The 19337-nt window shown below is 54.9% G+C and overlaps 1 protein-coding gene across 1 annotated transcript in view; it reads left to right on the top strand.

The window, feature by feature from the left end:
- NRG2 (neuregulin 2) overlaps positions 1 to 15966 on the top strand; it is a 183677-nt gene extending 167711 nt beyond the window's left edge. The window contains exons 6-10 of the mRNA XM_087430297.1: positions 8352 to 8454; positions 10660 to 10783; positions 11132 to 11259; positions 12095 to 12322; positions 14864 to 15966. Coding sequence (XP_087286423.1) covers positions 8352 to 8454; positions 10660 to 10783; positions 11132 to 11259; positions 12095 to 12322; positions 14864 to 15623 — 1343 coding nt within the window. The 3' untranslated portion in view covers positions 15624 to 15966. The remainder of the gene's footprint in view (positions 1 to 8351; positions 8455 to 10659; positions 10784 to 11131; positions 11260 to 12094; positions 12323 to 14863) is intronic.
- The last annotated feature ends 3371 nt before the right edge of the window (positions 15967 to 19337 follow it).

Genomic DNA, 19337 nt, shown 5'->3' on the forward strand with positions numbered 1-19337 from the left:
GAGCTTTTCCTTTAAGAGCCACCAGGTGGAGGTGGATGAAAACAAAAAGCCACGGGAAGGCCATGGGGCCCAGTGGTCTGTTGGCCTGCAAGGCAGGACCCTGTCACCCATCCTCCAGAGCACACTAGGCCCCTGCTCAGCCCACCCCCACCTCCTTCTCTCCAGGGAGGACAGGGTCCCAGGAGGAGTTAGGAACCGGAGTGATGGTGCCTGGGCATGAAGAAGTGGAACTCCAGAAGAGGCCGAGAGCGGGAGCCAGGGGGCCATTTAGGTAGCCCTTGGAGCAAAGGAGTTTGGGGGTTTGGGTCTCAGGGTGGAGAAATGAGCCTTCCCAGTCCTCCCCAGGCCACAGCACAAAATCCTAGAAATTGCCACCCCTCTCCTTCCCGTCCCCCCAGAAGCCTGGAAGCCAAGACTTGGAAATGAAAGTAGAGGCCCCAGGGAGGTGGGGGCTGCTCGGCCCATGTGGTCAACTATCTTAATAGAGTGTGGGAGGCAGCGCTCTCCCCCAGCCCCTTCAGTTGGAGGCCAGGGAGGAAGGCCGTGGGGATAAGAGCAGAGCCTGAGGGCAGGGCATGTGGCCCAACGGAATTCTCCAGAGCCCAGGCTCCAGAAGAATTGCAGAGTCAGATCCAGCCCCACTGAAGGACCGTAGGTCAGGAGGGGCCTTAGGAGTGGGCAGAGCAGCCAGGCGGAGGCTGAGGACCAGGGGAGAGAGACAGAGGAGGGCATATTTCTTTTCACCCTCAGGCCCAGAGCCTCCCTGGCTTATGGAACTGTTCTGGACAGGGAGTCCCAGCCCATCCTGATCAGAGCAGAGCAGCAGAGCCTTCGGAACTCGGCCACTGTCCAAGTGTCTCTGCCAGCTGGGCTGCTTCAGCTTTCGGCTCAGATCTGCTAGGAGGGTCAGCAGGGCCCCACAAGCCCAGAAAAGAGCCTGGAAATTCAGCCCCAGGCCTTCCTGCCTAGTGTTATCAGGATCATTGCTATTGCTGAAGGATTTATACTCTTCCAGCACTTGGCCCAGAGCACTTCTTGCACTGCTCTATCAGATAATTATTGAAAAGGTGGTGAAAAAATGCTAGCTTAAGTGTTCAGGCTTTGGATTCAGATGGACCTGAATAAAAATGCCAGCTGCTGAGCTGACTAGTTCTGGGGCCTTATTTAACCTCTCTGAGTTTGTTTTCTCATCTGTAAAATGGGGGAGAATAACATTTATGCCTGTGGGTTTGCTGTGAGGATGAAATGAAGTGATGCGTATGAAGGGCTTAGCAGAGAGCCTGCCACTGTTGTTGAAGTGTAGTGTGGCACCTCTCCCAGCTACAGCTGGAATGAGGGTGGGGGCGGAGAGCCAGCATCTGTCCCTTGGAGGCTGACTCCCAGCACATCCTGAGCAAAGTATCTGGCCTTCCCCATCTGCCCAGAGAGCCTCTAGACCAGGTTACCTTTTAAGCAGAGGCCACAGAAACAGAGCCTGTGGCCACAATAGCACTTTGAAGCACTGACAGCCCCTCTACTTCCCAAGAGTCAAAACTTGTGCATCTGTATACCCTCCATGTAAAAAAGCACACATACCTGCAGACACATGCACAAACACACAAGCACATACTCACTCATGTGCAAACACACACACACATATGCTCACACCTGCACACACACGCACAAACACATGAGCATGTACTCTGGGGCCCATATCATGGCCGCCTTGTCCAGACCCCTGTGACTGGGTGTCATAGGACATGTCCAGGATGAAGACTTTGCATATTGTCTGGTAAGCCTCGCCCTGTTGAGAGTCCAGCATCGGGTTGCCATGGTTACTGGTCAATATGCAAATTTCTGCCCAGCAGGACCTGTCTGTGACTCAGTGATGCCACTCCATCCTGGCTGAGTGGCAGCCAGTGAACATGATGAGTGGGAGACTGTTATCTCTGCTGGGGCAGACATAGCCGCGGGCCCCTCAGAGTCTATCCCCAGGGAGAGGGAAGCAAGGCTGCCTTCCAAGTGATTGGCCAAGCCCACAGTGACATGACCAGTCCTGCCAGCCACCTCTGGTCCACCCAAAACAGTATTGGCCTTTGACTCAAAGGGCAGGCCAGTCAGGAGCCCCAGAAGCTACTGTTGCTTCTACTTGGTTGCCAGGGGAATGATGCAGAATAAAATTCTTAAATGGCTTTGGGAGCCCTGCTCCCTTCTCCAGATGGTCACTGTCCTCAGGAATAGCCAGTCAGGCCTGCCCAGAGATTTAATGGGCAGGAATAACCATGGCCTAGCTTAGCCCCAAGAGACTGGAGACCTGGCCTCCAGTCTCCCTTCTGCCTCCTAATTTGCTGTGTGACCTTGGGAAAGTGTCGTAGCACCACTGGGCCCCAGCTGCCTCTTCTAATACAACAACAATCAAAAGTGAGGCCCAGACCAGCTCTATGAACCACAGTCCTCTTAGTGTCCCGGGTGCTGTGGTCAAGCTGGGCTCTTCTCTCTCAGGGGACCATGGCTGGATAACCAAATGATGCGAGCTCTCTTGAGCTACCTGGAGGGTCCCTGAGGCCACAGGATTAACTACTCAGTGAGAGTTGCCCCGAGGACCCTTTGAGTTTGTCAAGTTTCTACTGCCCGCTTAGTCCAGCTAGCCAGCCATGGGAGGCCCTGGGAGAGGAGTGGACTCACTGTGTTTATGGTCACTCCTACCTCCGAGCAGTAAGAGTAAGACTGCAGAGAAACCACATTCAAGATCACTCCCATCCCTGTGTTTAACAGGAATGCACAGAAGGGCTCGTGTTGGGAAGGGCTGGGTTCATTCTTCGGGTGCGTGGTCTCTGCGTGGAACTGGGGGTCAGAGCCCCAGGATCTTCCTCAAGGCTCTTTCAGTCAGAACCATCTTGGTCCCTGGTTCAGAGCCACCTTGCTCTCCTGCAGAACCCTCTGGAATCCCCATCAGGAAGAAGAGAGATACAGGGATGGATAGTGCACAGGACTTCCTGCGATGTCCCCCATGTTATCCTTCCTCTGCAGGAGATGAGAACATCAGAACACAATTTCACCTCCTCCCTGGATCTAGCTGAGCTTACTGTGACGTGGGAAGGCCGTGGAGTGAGCAGATCCGGGCTGGCCGGCCCAGGGCCTTTGCATGCACACTGAGCCTCACACTGTCCAGGTCTGCTCCCATCTTCCTCTCACTGTGTGCAGGCACTTTCGACAGATGAGGAAACAGAGACTATGACTTGCCCACATCCACACAGCAAATTAGGGACAAAACTGAGACTCCAGGCCTGCAGACAGGTGCTGGCTGCTACATCAGAATGGTAGGTGAGCTTTTCAAAAGCACTGTTGAGATTTCTGGGCTCCCACCCCAGAGCCTGATTCTGTTGGTCTGGATGATTCTGAATCACGGCCAGGTGCGAGCCCCTAGAGATGCCATGGCCAGGCCCGATCTCCACTTCACGGATAAGAGACTGAGAGCTAGAAAGGCTGAGGACGCTCGGGCTTGCACAGCAGGTCCGTGGCAGAGCTGACCCTTGGGCAGGGCCTTTCATCTAACCCTTTGATGGCATGGCTTTCCTCACAGGGTCCTGCAGTCGCACATTTACCACACGATAGCACTTCACTTGGTCCACCATTTAAGGGGGACAGGTGTTTGACAAGTGAACCCACTCACCTCTTTCTCTGAGTTGCAGTTTGCTTCTCTAAGTAGTGAAATCTGGCTCAGACCTCAAGGCGTAGCCCCTGTAGGCCTCTAGGCTGTTGGGGGTGTCAAGTGGAGAAGTGACCTGCCACCTGGAGCCTCCTCCTCTCCCTACTCCTGCTCCAGACAAACTCTGTTTCCATGCCCAGGATCCTGGTGGATGCGCAGGCCAGCTAGGCCTGGGCAGGGGGCAGGGGACAGGGACAAAAAGGCCAGTCTGGGTACACCACACCCTCGTTCTGAACAGGAAAAAGAGCCCCATGAATGAGCTCGGGGCTGGGCAAACTGTCTCCAGGTGGGGCTTGAAAGTGCTGAAGGCCTGGCCCTGGAGCTGGGAGAGGGAGAATGGGGACTCCTCGGACCCCCACCCCCACTCACTTTTCCTCCCTGGGGGCATTTGCCAACTGACTCTTGCGCCTCTGCCTCCCCACCAGGTACTAACCCCACAGCTCATCTCTAAAGAACCTGCCCTGCCTGCTGATCCTAACATGTCCTCTCTCCACCCCTCTCAGGGGCTCTTGGGGACTGGGGGCCAGGGAAGGGGCTCAGAAGGCCGGGAGGGGACACCACTAACCTGCTTTCACCTCACAGGCTGGCTGCTGGTGTCTGAAGAGTCCTGACCAACGTTTCTCTCTCTCTCTCCCGCCTCCCCCCTCCCCATCTCTATCTGTATCTCTCCCTCCATCCCTTCCCCTCTCTGACCCTCCTCTCTTCTGCACTGCCAGAGCACCTTGGATTTGAACTAAAGGGTACGGAGCCTCTGTGTATCAGTCAGCACCATCCACACAGCCCCTCTCCGCAGCCTCTGATGCCATGTGTGCTGGATGTTTGGTTTCCTTTCCAAAAAATGGAAAAGGGATGATTCCAAAAATCTCCCCTGGCCCCATCCAGATGTCCTATCATAAACTATGTTGCTTTGGGGGAGACAAGAGAAGCTCATGAACAGCAGTGTACTCTGGGGTTCAGAGTGTGCCCCCCGCGTACAGTAATGCCCCCTTGCCTGGGGCCCATCGCTAGGAGGCCACAGAGGGGAGGGGCCTCATGAGCTGTGTGCAGCCCAGTGGGTTGGCCAGACAAGAGACAGGCCCCTGGGAGAGCCAGTGTCCTCCTGATTCAGAGAGTTGTGCAGAGAGGCATCCCTTTCAATTTGACTTTAATCTTCCTTCCTTTTCCCATTTCCATTTCCATTGCTTTTCATTCTGCATCAGGCTGGCCAGTTAATAACACCTATTTGTCTCTGTCCCCTGCTCTGTGTCTGTCTGCCGGGCTTTGCCACCTGCTTGAGGCTGTCACTCCTTCCATGATCTGTCCCCACGATGGCACACGTGTTTGTCTGTGGGCAAGACCAGCAAGGGTCTAAGGTGGGCTAGCCTCTGGTATCTGCCCTCCTGCCCCCCCAGCTTGGAACCTTACCTCCCTCTGGCCCTCTGGCCCCTGGAAGATGCCTTGGGCAGGAAGGGACTTTGAGGGTCGGTCTGTTCAGCTCTCTGGCTTTGTACGGGGAGGCTCCACCCTGGGCTCAAGTGTCCAGACGTATTCCAGCAGGAGAGACACAGGGGCTCAGATGGGTTGAGGCTCCCATGGGGTCAGACCTTTTCATAACTGCAGAGCCTGCAGTTACAAAAAGGCTGTTCTCGTGGCAGGTTTGAAGCCCCTCGTTCTCCCACCACCCAGCCCCGATCAGCTGTTCACAATAGAAGACAGAACTACAAGTCTGTGTGTCAAGAGTGTGTCTGTCCATCTGCTGACTGACGGCGAGGGGAGGAGGGGGCTTGAGTCTGCGCCGTGTCTGTGTGATTGTGGCAGGGTGCTCAGGGGTGGATCTGTAGCTATGTGTGTGTGTATGCTGTCGTGGAGGGTGAAAACGTTTCCACCTGGTTAGGTCTTTCAGTGCAGGGTGCGAGTGCACGGAGAGGGGCAGTGGCATACCTTTGTGTTAAGGGTTGAGTGTTGTGCAGTTGGAACTGTGAGGGTGCGGAGGTGAGTGTGAGCATATGTGAACATGTGTCTGTGTCTGTAATGGTTGTCTGTATGTTCACTCACTCACAACTCAACAAACATCTACTGAACCTCAGAATTTGCCAGACTCTGGCACAGAGTCCTTGCCTTCCTGGCACTCAAATTCACAGGGGGAGACAGACAACAAACAAGCCGGAAAGCTATGGGGTGGTGGTAAGTGCTATACAGAGATAAAAGAAAGTATGGGATGGTGCCTAGCTGGGGTGGGAGCTGCTTTAGCTAAGTAGCCAGGGAAGGCTTGTCCAATGAGGTGACATTGGGCTAAAACCTATTGAAAAGTAGCCAGCCCTGCAAACAACTGGGGGAGAGTATTTGAGGCAGGGGCCACAGCAAGTTAAGGTTCGAGTGGGCTTGCCTTATTCAATGGACAGAAAGACTGCCAGTCACTTGGGGGCACAGTGGACATGGGGAAGAGGAACACAGACGAGATCTAAAAGGAAGGCCGGGACCTCAAAGGCTGTGGTAAGGCTTTGGGTGGAATTCAAATTGCAGGGGGAAGCCATTGTGAATTTTTAAGCAGTGGAGTAAAATGATCCGCTTTATGGTTGGAAATTACTGTGGCTTTTGGGCTGAGAATAGACTGGGTCAGGGGACAGGGTGGGGAGGAGTGGAAGCAGAGAAACCAGTCAGAAGGTGGCCAGCTGTCCAGGTGAGAGATGGTGTCATCTTGGACTAAACTGGAAGCACTGGAAATGGTAAGAAATGGTCAGATCCAGGATTTGCTTGGGAGGTAGAGCTGAAGGACTTGCCGATGGATCAGAAATCAGGGTAGGTGGGAAGAAAGGGAGTAATCAGGAATGATTCCAAGGTTTGGAGCCTGAAAAACAGGAAAGGTGGTGCTGCCACGGAAGAGATGGGCAGAGCAGGGAGAAGATTGGAAAGAGGGTGGGGAATCAGTGCTTCTGTTTGGCCATTGCTCTTGGATATAGGACTGGAGCTCAGGGAGAAGTCAGGGCAGGAGATACAAAATTGAAAGTCAGCTGCATACAGATGGTATTTAAAGTTCTGAATCTGGGTGAGATCATGAAGGGAGGGAGAGGAGGTGGAGAAAAGAAAGCAGCCTGAGAGCTCTGGGCCCTTCTGCCTTGCAGCCCACATAGAATAGGAGGAAGCAGCAACTCAGACAGAGAGATCAGCCAATGGCGGAGGAGGAAACCCCAGAGAGAACAGCCATCTAGGGGCAGTGGGCCCAGCAGGGGGGTCAGCTGAGAGGGAAGCACGGGACTTGGCAGCAGGAGGTTGTTGGTGACCATGACCACAGTGGTCTCAGAGGAGAGACAGAGCCAGATGCCTGACTGGAGAGGACTGAGAGGTGGACAGGGATGAGAACTGGAGGCACAATGCGGACCGCAGAGCCCAGACATGGGGGTCTGGGGTGGAGGGCTGTTTGTTCAAGACTCCACATGGTTGTGTGTAGGTGAGCATGACTGTGTGTGTGTGCGCACACCCGTGCACATGCACACTTCTCTGGACATGGGTGTGAGTGTATCTTTGTGAAGGTGTCTGTCTGTGTATCAGATAGGCATAGTCCTAAAGGTGTGTGCATCTGAAGGGTTTGTGCCCCTGGATGTTTGCTGGTGGGTATACCTCAGCCACAGGAGGTGCTGCAAGCCCAGGGGCTCAGGGAGGTTTCCCGGGGCTCCACCTAGCTGTGGGGCCCAGCCTCCACTTATCCCTGCACTGGCATGAGGGGTGCCATGTGGAGGGTCCAGCCAGCAGGTGTGGGTGGGGGCAGGGGTGGGGTGTCTCGGCGGTAGGCCTTGACTATGGCTGGTGCTGTCACTTTTCTCCTTTTCTTCCTCCTGGCTTTCTCTGTTCTAGAAGGGTAGGGGTTGCCCCACCAAGAAGTGGGAGGTAGAGGGGATAGTCGGGTCTTTTTGAGTGCCTCCAAAGTTGGGGGGGGGGCTGCTCCTTGAGCACAAGGATTGTCCTAGATGCTAGGGAGCTATGCTGCCACTCGTGGCCTTGTCACAAGCAGAGACAGGGAGGGTTGGAGTGGGCCAGGGCCACAACCCTGACCAGGCTGCAGGAATAAACAAAGGCCTTTCTCCCCAATACCCTCCAGGGGCCTGGTCTGCTTTGTCCCTGCTCCTGGCCCTGGCATCCCTCCTACGTCCAGCCTCTGAGTCTGATGTCCTATCACCAGCCTACAACAAGCCACTCGCCACCTTCTTAGGGAAGCTGAAGTGGCAAGCCAGGCCTTTGCCTAGGGTCTACATGTTCACCACCATGAAAAACAGCTCCCCCGGGGCCCATCAAGGCTCTTTGCAGCTGCCAGGCCATAGTGGGGCAGGGCAAGTTTGCTAGCCAAACTGGGTTGCCCTCCCCTATGACCTGGGGAATTTCAACTCCATTCCACCCTCCCATCCCCCTGCATTTTCCACTCATGTGCTCCAGGCAGGGTGTGGGGTTTGGGAAAGTGAACTCGGGTAGTCACTTGTGACCTTTCCATGGGTGGGTGGAGTTCTGGGAAGCAGAAGGTAATCCAGGTGGGAGGGGACTGGCTGTGGAGGGAAGGGAGGGAAAGGAGCTAGGCAGCCCCTGAGCTGGAGGGATCCCGAGGCTTTGGGGGCGGTGGGGGGGGGGGGTCTCCGCACCACTGTCCCCACCGGTCTGCCTCCTGCCCTGCCCCTCACACCCTCTGCCTCTGCAGAAGCCGAGGAGCTGTACCAGAAGAGGGTCCTGACTATCACCGGCATCTGCGTGGCTCTGCTGGTCGTGGGCATCGTCTGCGTGGTCGCCTACTGCAAGACCAAGTGAGTGACAAACACTCAGGCCGGGGGCAGGCCAAGCATGGATGGGCCTCTAAGACTGCTTTTGTGAGGAGAGGCTCTCCTCCCTGCCCCACTGTGCCTAACCTAGCCCCCCACAACACCCTCCTAGGCCCCAGCTGCCCCTTCAGAGGCCTCTGTAGCTGGTGTGGGGCCAAAGGGCTGGACCAGGAAGCAGGAGCAGAGGGGGAGGGAGACAGGCCCCAGGGGACTGAACAAGAATGGTCAGGAGAACAGGCATTGGAAGAATACAGACCTGGGTTCGAGTCTGTCTCTGCCATTTCCCATGCAACTCTGAGCAAATTGATGAACTTCTCTGAGTCCTCATCTGTAAAATGGGAATGATCCTAGTATGTATCTCAGAGGATACTGTGAGGGGACATCTGACCTGTCAAGTAGGCAGGCATTGGGGCAGTGTTATGGGGTGTGGAAGCAGAGAAAGGAAGCCTACATTCCCAGGGCAAAAAGAGACCTTGGAAGGCACTGCCTGGTCCCACCTTGGGAGTGGTCTAGGCAAGAACACAGGGAAGGCAAGGTTGGGCCACCACTGGGTAGAGGAAAGGACAGAACCTTAGGGCAAGGAGAAGAAAGGGGCAGACGGGGGGCTGGGCAGTTCTGGTAGAATAGTGCGAGCTAAAAGATAAATGCAGGGGAGGGTCAGCTGTGTTCCTAGAGCAGGAGCAGCCCAGACTAGTTGGAGCAAAGGGCTGGTGTCAAGAAAAAAAGGAATATGAGTCTAAAAAGATAGCTAGAACCCAGATGGCACCACAGGGCCTTGAATGCCAAGCTAGGGAGCTTGGGTTTATCCTGCAGATGATAGGGAGCCAATGAAGGTTGTAGAGTGATGTAGTTCAGAAAAATGATAGGTTTGTCACACTTGTTCTTTTCTGGAATGCAAGGGTCTGGGCATAGCCACCATTTGGGGGCCTGAGCCCCTGGGTCTTGACTCCTGCTGCCCCCATCTAAGGGATCTAAGGCCCTGCCAGCCTGGGGAGTTGGGCTCAGGGTGCCCAGAGGAAGAGACTGGGCCCAAGTCAGAAAATTGAGGCCAAGAATTAGGGGAAAAGCAAGCCCCCTGGTCTAACCCCCACTGTATTTACTCATTTCTTCAACAAATTTTCATTCAATGCCTGCTGGACACCAGATCCTGCACCAGACACATGGCCAGTGCTCTGACCAAGATGTCCAGTGTCACAGGACACATGTCAGGGGTGCCAGTCTGGGCTGGAGGGCAGGAAGGGTTTCCCCGAGAAGGAGCATTTAGGCTGGGCCTCATCAGCAGGAGTTAGCAGGTGAAGAGACAGAGAATGTGTTCCAGTTGGATACAATAGTATGTGCCCAGAGGCCAGAGAGGGCGGGCATAGTGGAGGATCAGAAATAAGCCCTTCAAGGCTGCAGCAAGCTGGGTTGGGGAGAGGGCAGTGAGAGAGAGGCTAGGGAAAGAAACAGGACACTGAGGGCCAATGAAGTGTTTTAAACGGGCGAGTGACATGATTAGACTTATTGATGACAAAACAAATGTACTGAGCACTTAATACGAGCCAAAGTAAAGTAGCCCCACAGGCCTTGACTCCCTGACCACAGCACCCTGTGTTATGTCCTTCACAGCACTTTGTTGAAAGTATCTTGTTGGTTTATTTGTTTATGTGTTTATCATCTGCATCGCCTACTGGCCTGCAAGCTCCATGAGGGCAGGAACTGGGTCTGTTCTCTGCTCCAGAATGGCATCTGGCACAGAGTAAAAACCCAAGAAATACCAAATGAATTAATGAATGAATGAGGGAGGGAGTGGGCCAGCACTGTGCTTGAATATTTTATCTGCTTTCAATCCTCCCTGGTCTCTGGAGTGGCTAAATGATCACCCCGCTTTACAGACGAGGAAAGTGAAACATGGAGAGTTTAAGTAGTTGGCCCAGTTACACAAGTGGGAAGCAGTAGAGGTCTGCTCTCTTGGCAGAGCCAAAGATCATCACCACTTCGCTCAGGTCCTGCTGAATTCAGGCTGGTGGTGACAGGGTAGTGGGTAGATGGGAGGGGTCCTGGCTGAGGGCAGCCTGAGCATGGGGAAAGCAGGAGCAGGAGACGCCCGAGGCAGTCTAGGGCAGAGGTAGAGTGGTTCCTCTGGAGGGACAGCCAGGGAAGTTCACGTGTGTGGGGGCATGCCAGGCTAATGCACCTTCCCCTGTGCAGAAAACAGCGGAAGCAGATGCACAATCACCTCCGGCAGAACATGTGCCCAGCCCACCAGAACCGGAGCTTGGCCAACGGGCCCAGCCACCCCCGGCTGGACCCTGAGGAGATCCAGATGGCAGACGTGAGTGGTGTTCCCGGGCCTCTCTCTGAGCCCTCACTGTACAGCCAGCCTTCCCGTGCCCCCTGAAGGATGGGCCAGGGCGGCAGCCAACACATCCCACGCTCAGCCTTACCTGCTAGCCTAGCCTTGCCTCACTGGGATGACTGGCCTGGCTTTGCCCACTTCCTTAAGAAAGGGTGGGGCGGTTGATTTGCTGGGGCCATCGCTGCCCCAACACCGAGTCACTTATCCAGTGGCCACCCCCACAGCCTGGAGCTTAGTGCCTCATTTTTCCTGCCCCCACCAGAAAGGAGGGCCGACTCGGTCGCCTGTCACTAACTCCCACCCCCAACTTTCTGTCTCTTCTAGTATATCTCCAAGAATGTGCCAGCCACAGACCACGTCATCCGGAGGGAAACCGAGACCACCTTCTCTGGGAGCCACTCCTGTTCTCCTTCTCACCACTGCTCCACAGCCACGCCCACCTCCAGCCACAGGTGGGCACCATCAAGGCCCACACAGACTTGCAGACTCCTGTACGCACACCCACAGAGAGCATGCGCACGTGCTCACACACCTGCCTGGGGACACACAGAAACTCCCCAGCAAGGCTGGGCTCTGTATTGAGGGTCCCTCTGAGTGGGAGGATGGAGGTGGGGGCCTCAAACCAGAAGCCACCACCAAATGTCCGTCCAGATCCCCAGGGGAGTGGATTCCCTTTTCCAGTCTAAAGCAGCCCCAGAGGAACAGCGGCATCACTGCTCCCACCTAACGTTTGGACCTTGTTTGGACCTCGTTAGCACCACTTTATCTAGCAGAAAGTGCCTACTGACTCAGACACCCAGAGCTCTTTGATGCTCTTCTCTCCAGTGGTGGGGAGGCCTGTCTACACAGCATGAAGGCTCATAAATCTCAAGAAATAACATGGTTGGCCCCCTTCTTCCCTGAGCAGCAGCATGGAATAGGCAGGACCCCCAGGTATTGGCCTCCAGTGCTAGGCTCCTGCAATAGGTGGCTAAGGACCATAGGAGTGGAAGGGTCCCCGACAGGGGACCCTGGGGCAAGGCTAGGGGAAGGCTGGTTGCAGAGAGGAAAGGAAGAGGCCTGCGCACATTGCAGCTCACCCACTCACAGGACCACAGCCCTCCTTTTCCCTCCATTGAGGTTGGGCATTTGTGATACTGCACATCAGTCCAGAGTGGACAAGGGCAGTGAACAGAAGGGGCCTGAGATGGAATGAAGACCCAGGGAGGGGGTGGGCCTGGGACCACACCTGCTGGGCTTTCCTGCCCCTTCCTGACCCCTCGCTTCACCCCCATCTGGCTTCCCCAGGCATGAGAGCCACACGTGGAGCCTGGAACGTTCTGAGAGCCTGACCTCCGACTCCCAGTCGGGCATCATGCTGTCATCAGTGGGCACCAGCAAGTGCAACAGCCCAGCATGCGTGGAGGCCCGGGCACGGCGGGCGGCAGCCTACAGCCTGGAGGAGCGGCGCAGGGCTGCCGTGCCCCCTTACCATGACTCCATCGACTCCCTGCGTGACTCCCCACACAGCGAGAGGTCAGTTCCTGCTGTGACCTGTGCCCCACCTTGGCCAGAGAGCTAGCACCACTGACCCAGGGCTGACCCTTAGGGTACCTCAGAGATACTCCAAAGAGCCTCACCCCCATTTTTCAGATAGGCAAACAAGGTCCCTGAAAGGTTAAATGATCTTCTCAGCGTCATCAGCATGTTAATGACAGGCTGGGACTATGGCCAGCCCAGTGGACCCTGGTATGGAGTGACCATCTAATTTAATTGTCCTACTAGGACTCTTTTCAGAGTAGAAGGGGGTGTTATTATAATTGCACTGGAACATCAGGAACAAACAGGGGCTGTCCTGGACAAACAGAACATATGGTAGCCCTACCCTGGTGTCACCTAGAGGCCCAATGTCCCAGCACGAACAGAAAGAGACTAAGATCGAGCAGATTGCAGGGTGGGAGGGGAGGTTGTCTGTGAGGAGACTGACCAGTGCAGGATGGGCATGAGCCAAGAATGATCTCAGGCCCAAGCAGTATCAGCAACAAGTCCCCATGAATCAAGATGCCACTGGGTTACCAAACAATTGATGCAGTGAGAACCAGGAAACTCTCCTTCTTCCCTGACTCCAAGCCAGGAGTCATAGGGGACCAGCCCCCTACCTTGCTCGGCCCTCGAGGGGCCTTTGGCAAGTGGGATCCGTGGGAGGAGAGCAGAGGAAGGTGCACAGTACTAGGAACTCCAGGCTACTCCATGCTGCACCCATGCTGGGCAGGCCTGCCTGGGGATCCAGAGATGGTCCACCTGGTTCTTGCTGCTGAGGAGCTCCCAGCTGTGGACACAACCACTGAACCTCTCAGCTGCCTATGGAAAGTGCTAAGCACAGGACACTCCACTAGGACAGAGAAACTCAGTCTGACTGCAGGCTCTGGGAAGCAGCCAGGTTTTCCTTTCCTAGCCCAGCTCCACCACTTTTGTGATTCGGGGCAGGTTGACCACTTCTGTGCCTTTGTTTCCTCGGCTGTAGAACAGGGAGAACAATACCTCGCATGCATGGTTCTCATGAAGGGCACCAGAGATCATGTGCGCAAAGCTCTTTCCCTCCTACCTGGCATGGAGCTGGCGCTCACTAGGTGTATCTCTTGTTATCAATAGCAATAGGACTCCTTAATGGTTGGGTGGTAGAGAGATGGGGCAAGCATTCCAGGCAAGGGGAACTTAAGAACATGGCTGGTGAGTGGGGTGCCTAGAGCAGGCTAGGCTGTGGGGAGAGTGGAGCTGGGCCTGAACAGGCAGTCTGGGGCCAGCTAGATGGCCAATGACTCCAGGCTTCTGCTTAGGAGATGGGCTCTGGGTGGGTAAGCAGGAAGGGCTTCCTTAAGCAGAGCTGTGACTTTAAAAGATTGCTCTGGGAACTGCATAGAGTGAAGGAGGAAAAACCCTGGGGTGGGGCAATGACCAGAGTGAACAGCTAGGCCCAGGATGGGGTAGAGCAGGGCAGAGGTATGTTCCAGGAGAGAGGGAATGGGTACAACTTGGTTGTTAATTGGATGTGCATGTGGGAGACGGAAGAGAGGGGAGTCAGGTGGTTCAGAAATAGAGTAATGGGAGAGAGCAGTGAGGTGCCCGGTTTGGAAGAGAGTTCGGAAGAGAGGCGTGGAGGTGGGTGGTCCCTGTCCTGAGGTGGACAATGGTTGGGCCAGAGGCTGATGGACTCAGCAAGGGGGATGTGGAGAAAGAAGAGACAGGTGCCTGGGGCCCAGACTGGGAGATATTAGCACAGGCAAACTTTTGAAGGAACTGGTAGTCTTTAGTCTCCAGCAGAGATACTTCGGTGGAGTCTTGGTAACTGTCGGCCCTGGGCTGAGGACCCTGCCTGAGGTGTGAGCAGTCACTTCCCTGAGGCAGTTTTTAGCTTCAATATAAGAAGGAATATTTCTCCTACTGAAGCCATCAGCCGTGGGCTGAATTGTCCCTGCAGGGACAGTGAGTCCAAGTCACAAGGGTGGCTTAATAGGGACTAGTGTCTTCTGGAATTGGGCATTATGAGAGTCCTGGTTCCTGCCTGGCCTGCGTTCAAATCTCAGCTCTACCACTTCCAGGCTGTGTGAACCTTGAATAAGTCACTTAGATGTTCTGAATTTCAGCTTCCTCACATGTAGTATGGGACTAACTTAAGGGTCTTACAGAATTACTGTATCAGTTGAGATCATACATGTAAAACGCCCCAGCCTGAGCCTGACCCAAAGTAACCATTCAGGAATACCGGTGACTGTGAGCATCTCCACAGCAAAGGACCATTCATGGAGGCTTACCGGATCAGGCAGGCACTGGGCTATGACATCCCACTGATACATTTATGGAATCGTCCCAGCGAGGCTATGGAAGGAGCACTGTGGTTATCCCCGCTTAACAGATAAGGAGATTGAGACTCAGAGAGGTTAAGGAAATGCTTAAGGTCACTGAGGATTACCACCATCGTTCCTGGAAGCGGGATCCCAGGCACAACCGCTTTCCGTCAGGGTCCGCCCCCTCCGCCCCACCCCGGTCCGCCGCCCACCCCTCTCCCTCTCCCCGCAGGTACGTGTCGGCTCTGACCACGCCCGCGCGCCTCTCTCCCGTGGACTTCCACTACTCGCTGGCCACGCAGGTGCCGACTTTCGAGATCACGTCCCCCAACTCGGCGCACGCCGTGTCGCTGCCGCCCGCCGCTCCCATCAACTACCGCCTGGCGGAGCAGCAGCCGCTCCTGCGGCACCCAGCGCCCCCCGGCCCCGGCCCTGGACCCGGGCCCGGCGCCGACATGCAGCGCAGCTACGACAGCTACTACTACCCCGCGGCGGGGCCGGGGCCGCGGCGCGGGGCCTGCGCGCTCGGCGGCAGCCTGGGCAGCCTGCCCGCCAGCCCCTTCCGCATCCCCGAGGACGACGAGTACGAGACCACGCAGGAGTGCGCGCCGCCGCCGCCGCGCGCCCGCGGCGCGTCCCGCAGGACGTCGGCGGGGCCCCGGCGCTGGCGCCGCTCGCGCCTCAACGGGCTGGCGGCGCAGCGCGCACGCGCGGCGCGGGACTCGCTGTCGCTGAGCAGCGGCTCAGGCGGCGGCTCGGCCTCGGGCTCCGACGACGACGCGGACGACGCTGACGGGGCGTTGGCGGCCGAGAGCACGCCTTTCCTCGGCCTGCGCGCGGCGCACGACGCGCTGCGCTCGGACTCGCCGCCGCTGTGCCCGGCGGCCGACAGCAGGACTTACTACTCCCTGGACAGCCACAGCACGCGGGCCAGCAGCAGACACAGCCGCGGGCCGCCCCCGCGGGCCAAGCAGGACTCGGCGCCCCTCTAGGGGCCCCGCCGCCCCCTCCGCCTCGCCCGCCCCACTGTCTTTAAGGAGAACAGAGACCACCGACTGGAGAGAGAAAGGAGGAAAAAAAGAAATAAAAATATTTTTATTTTCTATAAAAGGAAAAAGGTATAACAAAATGTTTTATTTTCATTTTAGCAAAAATTGTCTTATAATACTAGCTAACGGCAAAGACGTTTTTATAGGGAAACTATTTATATGTAACATCCTGATTTACAGCTTCGGGAAAAAAAAAGAAACAACAAAAAAAAAAGAGAGATGGGCCAATTTTTTGACTCTTTAATAGAAACCTATATTGTGGTGCCTTTTGCTGTACGCTAATCTGGAGCTCCTGGAGAGAAGTCTGGGTTGCGGGGTGGGGGTAAGGGGAATGTAGGATCCCGATGCGGGGTGCGGGGGACAAAGCCGGGAAAGAAGAGGCTCCCGGGGTCTGGTGGAGGCGAGGGTCGGGGCGGTGAGGGATGGCCCTGAGAAAGGGAATGAGGACTGGAGTAGCTTTGCCCTCATGCAAGATCTTGAGTCCTGGGCCCCCTGAGGAGAGGGCGGGGATCCTAGGCTTGGAGCTAGAGTTGGGGTCAGGTAACGTCCAGGGGGAGACTAAGGCCCAGCGACAGCAACCAGAATGGGGAGGGGGCCTCCCCACTCCTCACAGCTGCTAAGGGAGGGGCACTGAGAAAGATGTCTTCCCGACAGCCCCGGCCCCAGGGAGGGGGCAGCTCTGCCAGGGCCCCAGTGTTCGCGGCTCCTCCTCCCCCATGGCCTCCAGGACGCCCCTCCGTCCTCTGCAGCACCTTCGTTTACAGGTCGTCTTTTCTATTTTATGCCTGCATGTCCTTTGCATTTCAGATTCTTTAGATTGGATGCATGGTCACGCTGGGACCGAGAGGAGCCACTCCACAGTGTATTTGATTCCCCTTTTAGCAATAAAGTAACACCATTTCCTTCTCACAGCTGGACTCCCAGCCCCCAACTCACCTATGACTTCCACTCCCTCTCCAGCCCTGTCTTCCCCACCCTCCAAAACTGGGTCCACTGCTAATTTGTCAAAAAGGTAATTGTTTAAAAAAAAAAAAATCCCAAGCAAATAAATGGGAACCCTGCCCTGAAATGTCCAAACACCTGACTGTTGACACTTGAACATTTTTATATTATAAATAAAATCAGAAATAACTCATGTTTGACTGTGTGTGCCTAGCCTCCTGGTGAGGAGGGAAGACAGAGGATGAGGACCTGGGGTGGAGATGGATGGATGCTGGTGTGGCGGTTGGAGAGGGCCAGGGCAGTCCCTGCAAGGAAGAGACCCTCCCTCCAATCTCCCTGGCTCCAGCTCCCAGGACAGGCTCCAACCCTCCTCTCTTCCAAGAACATTCACGAAGTGTTCCCCACTGGCTGCTGGGGAACCTGGCCAAGGGGCTGACGCAAATTACTTTGCTTCATGCTCAGCCTCAGAACCCTGGCCCACTTCCTGCCCTGGAGCTACGGGGGCCGGACGGAGGCAACAGTTTCCGGGCCTAGGTGGGTGAGGAGGGAAGGGTTGTGGGATTGGCACTGGGGCAGCTGAGGCAAGATGACCCTTGGGGCTTCAGGCATGTCACAGGCAAAGTCTAGACGTGCAAGGTGGCATAATGGGTACCCTTGGCTGCCAGGAGGACCACAGCTGCTGCAACTTGTAAGCCCACAGGGTGTTGCACTTTTCCCAACTTTATACCCCCTCAGAGCTAGGAGCTGTCTAAACTCGCAGTCCCTGAGTACATGATTTTAAGCATGGAGAAGGCAGATGGAGGTTCAGGGTTGAGAAGCCTTCCCCCTCATTGATTAATTTATTAAACCAGTGCCCAGCGCCAGAAATCATTAGGTTCCAGCCAGACATGAGGGAGCCTTTTACCCAAAGAGCTCAGGTGGTTGATGTGTGTGCACATGCCCCCAAGATGTGTGTCATCAGTTGGGAGACCTACAGATGGGAGGGACAGTGAGGCTTAGGGATGAGAGGGCTTAGGTGTTAACAGGCCTGAGTTCAAATTCCAGCTCAGCCCCTCAATAGCTATGTGACTTCTCTAGGCTGCAGATTCCTCGGCTGTGAAATGGTGATGCCAGTACTCACCTCAGAAAGTTGCTGTGGAGATCATACATAAAGCACCCGGTATTGCTTCTGGCACATGATAGATGCCTGTTAATGACTAATTTGATGATGGCGATGACGATATCCTGTGCCTTGCATTCTTGAATCAGGTAGAGAGTGGCAAAAACTAGTTAAAAGGAAGGTGATGGAGAAAAGTAAAGAAAGAACTAAAGTCATTGTATTCATTGTGGGGCACTGGGAAAAAGTACCTGTTACAAAGAAACAAAGGAAAATGAACTAAAAGCTACATAAACCTGCAAATCACTGACCTCTCCCAGCCCCCATCTGATGAGCTCATCCAGGCGCCTATGCTGGCTCTGAGTTTGCTGTTAGCTTTAAAACTCTCTAAGAGCCAGTAATTCCTCTATATGACTTCTGACCTCTATGTGACCCCAATTAATTCTGAATGACCTCTTGATGAATCATTGACCTTTTCATGACCCCAAGTAATTCTGAATGACCTCTTGGTGAACCCATTGACCTTGTCATGACCCAACTTAGTGTCCTCATTTGACCCTTCTGAGGACCCTGAGTTGTTACCTTATAAAATTTTCAGTTAGAAACTGCCTCCTTGACTCCAGTGAATCCAGTGACCTCTGTGTGACCAAAGTAATTCTGAATAACCTCTTGGTGAACCCATTGACCTTTTCATGACCCAGCTTAGTATCTCTATTTGACCTTTGTGAAGGCCCTGAGTTGTTACCTTTTGAATTTTCAATCAGAAACCACCTCCATGACCCCAATGAACCCACTGAGCTCTATGTGACCCCAATTGTGAATGACCTCTTGTGAACTCATTGACCTTCACATGACCCCATTTGATACCTTCCTTATCTGCTCTGAATTCTAAGATACCTGCTGAGAGTCTAAGGCCAGAGCCTAATCTAGTTCCTTGACTCTTTACTCATCATATCAGCCACTCATTCATTTCAGGTGTGAATGGGACCTGGGAGCAAATGGAGCCAGAAAGCCCCCTTCTCCACTCTGCCTCTCAAATTTCTGCCTTTGGGCATCTTTAGTATGGCCTGTCAGGAAGATGTGTAGCCCTATTAAGTGACTTCCCTACTACTACCCTGTCCCCCAGGAGCACTTAGGACAGTCAGGCAGCTTCCTGAATCAGAGTCCTCCTCCCCACTCCTCCAATTCTTTCTTCTTCTCTCTGCCAGCTCATTTTTGGCTTGCCTCCCCAACCCTGCCAGAGTCCCAAATGGTAATGGTGACTGCCTGTCCCCCTCCCCACAAGACTGTGAGCCCCATGTGGACAGGGAGCTGGTCAATCGTTTTCTCACCACAGCATCCCCAGCACCCAGCACAATGTGCAGCACGATTGACCTTCATTGAATGAGAAGATGAAGGCTCAAGAGACGCTGTCGTTAAGGGTCAGCCCCCAGGAGTGCCTGAGCCTGCGGCCACTTCCCAGGACCACCAGGTGGCGCAAACCACTCATTGCATCTCACATGCAGTCCTCCAGCCCCTGGATTTGGACAGTCCAGGAAAACGGGCATTTTAGGGGCAGAGGTTGTGGAGGGAACATGATGGTCCATTAGAATGCAGGAAAAAAAATATTAGAACTTTGA

The sequence above is a fragment of the Ceratotherium simum genome, chromosome 4, assembly GCF_057802395.1.
Source record: "Ceratotherium simum simum isolate JZ-2026a chromosome 4, ASM5780239v1, whole genome shotgun sequence".
Taxonomy (NCBI): domain Eukaryota; kingdom Metazoa; phylum Chordata; class Mammalia; order Perissodactyla; family Rhinocerotidae; genus Ceratotherium; species Ceratotherium simum.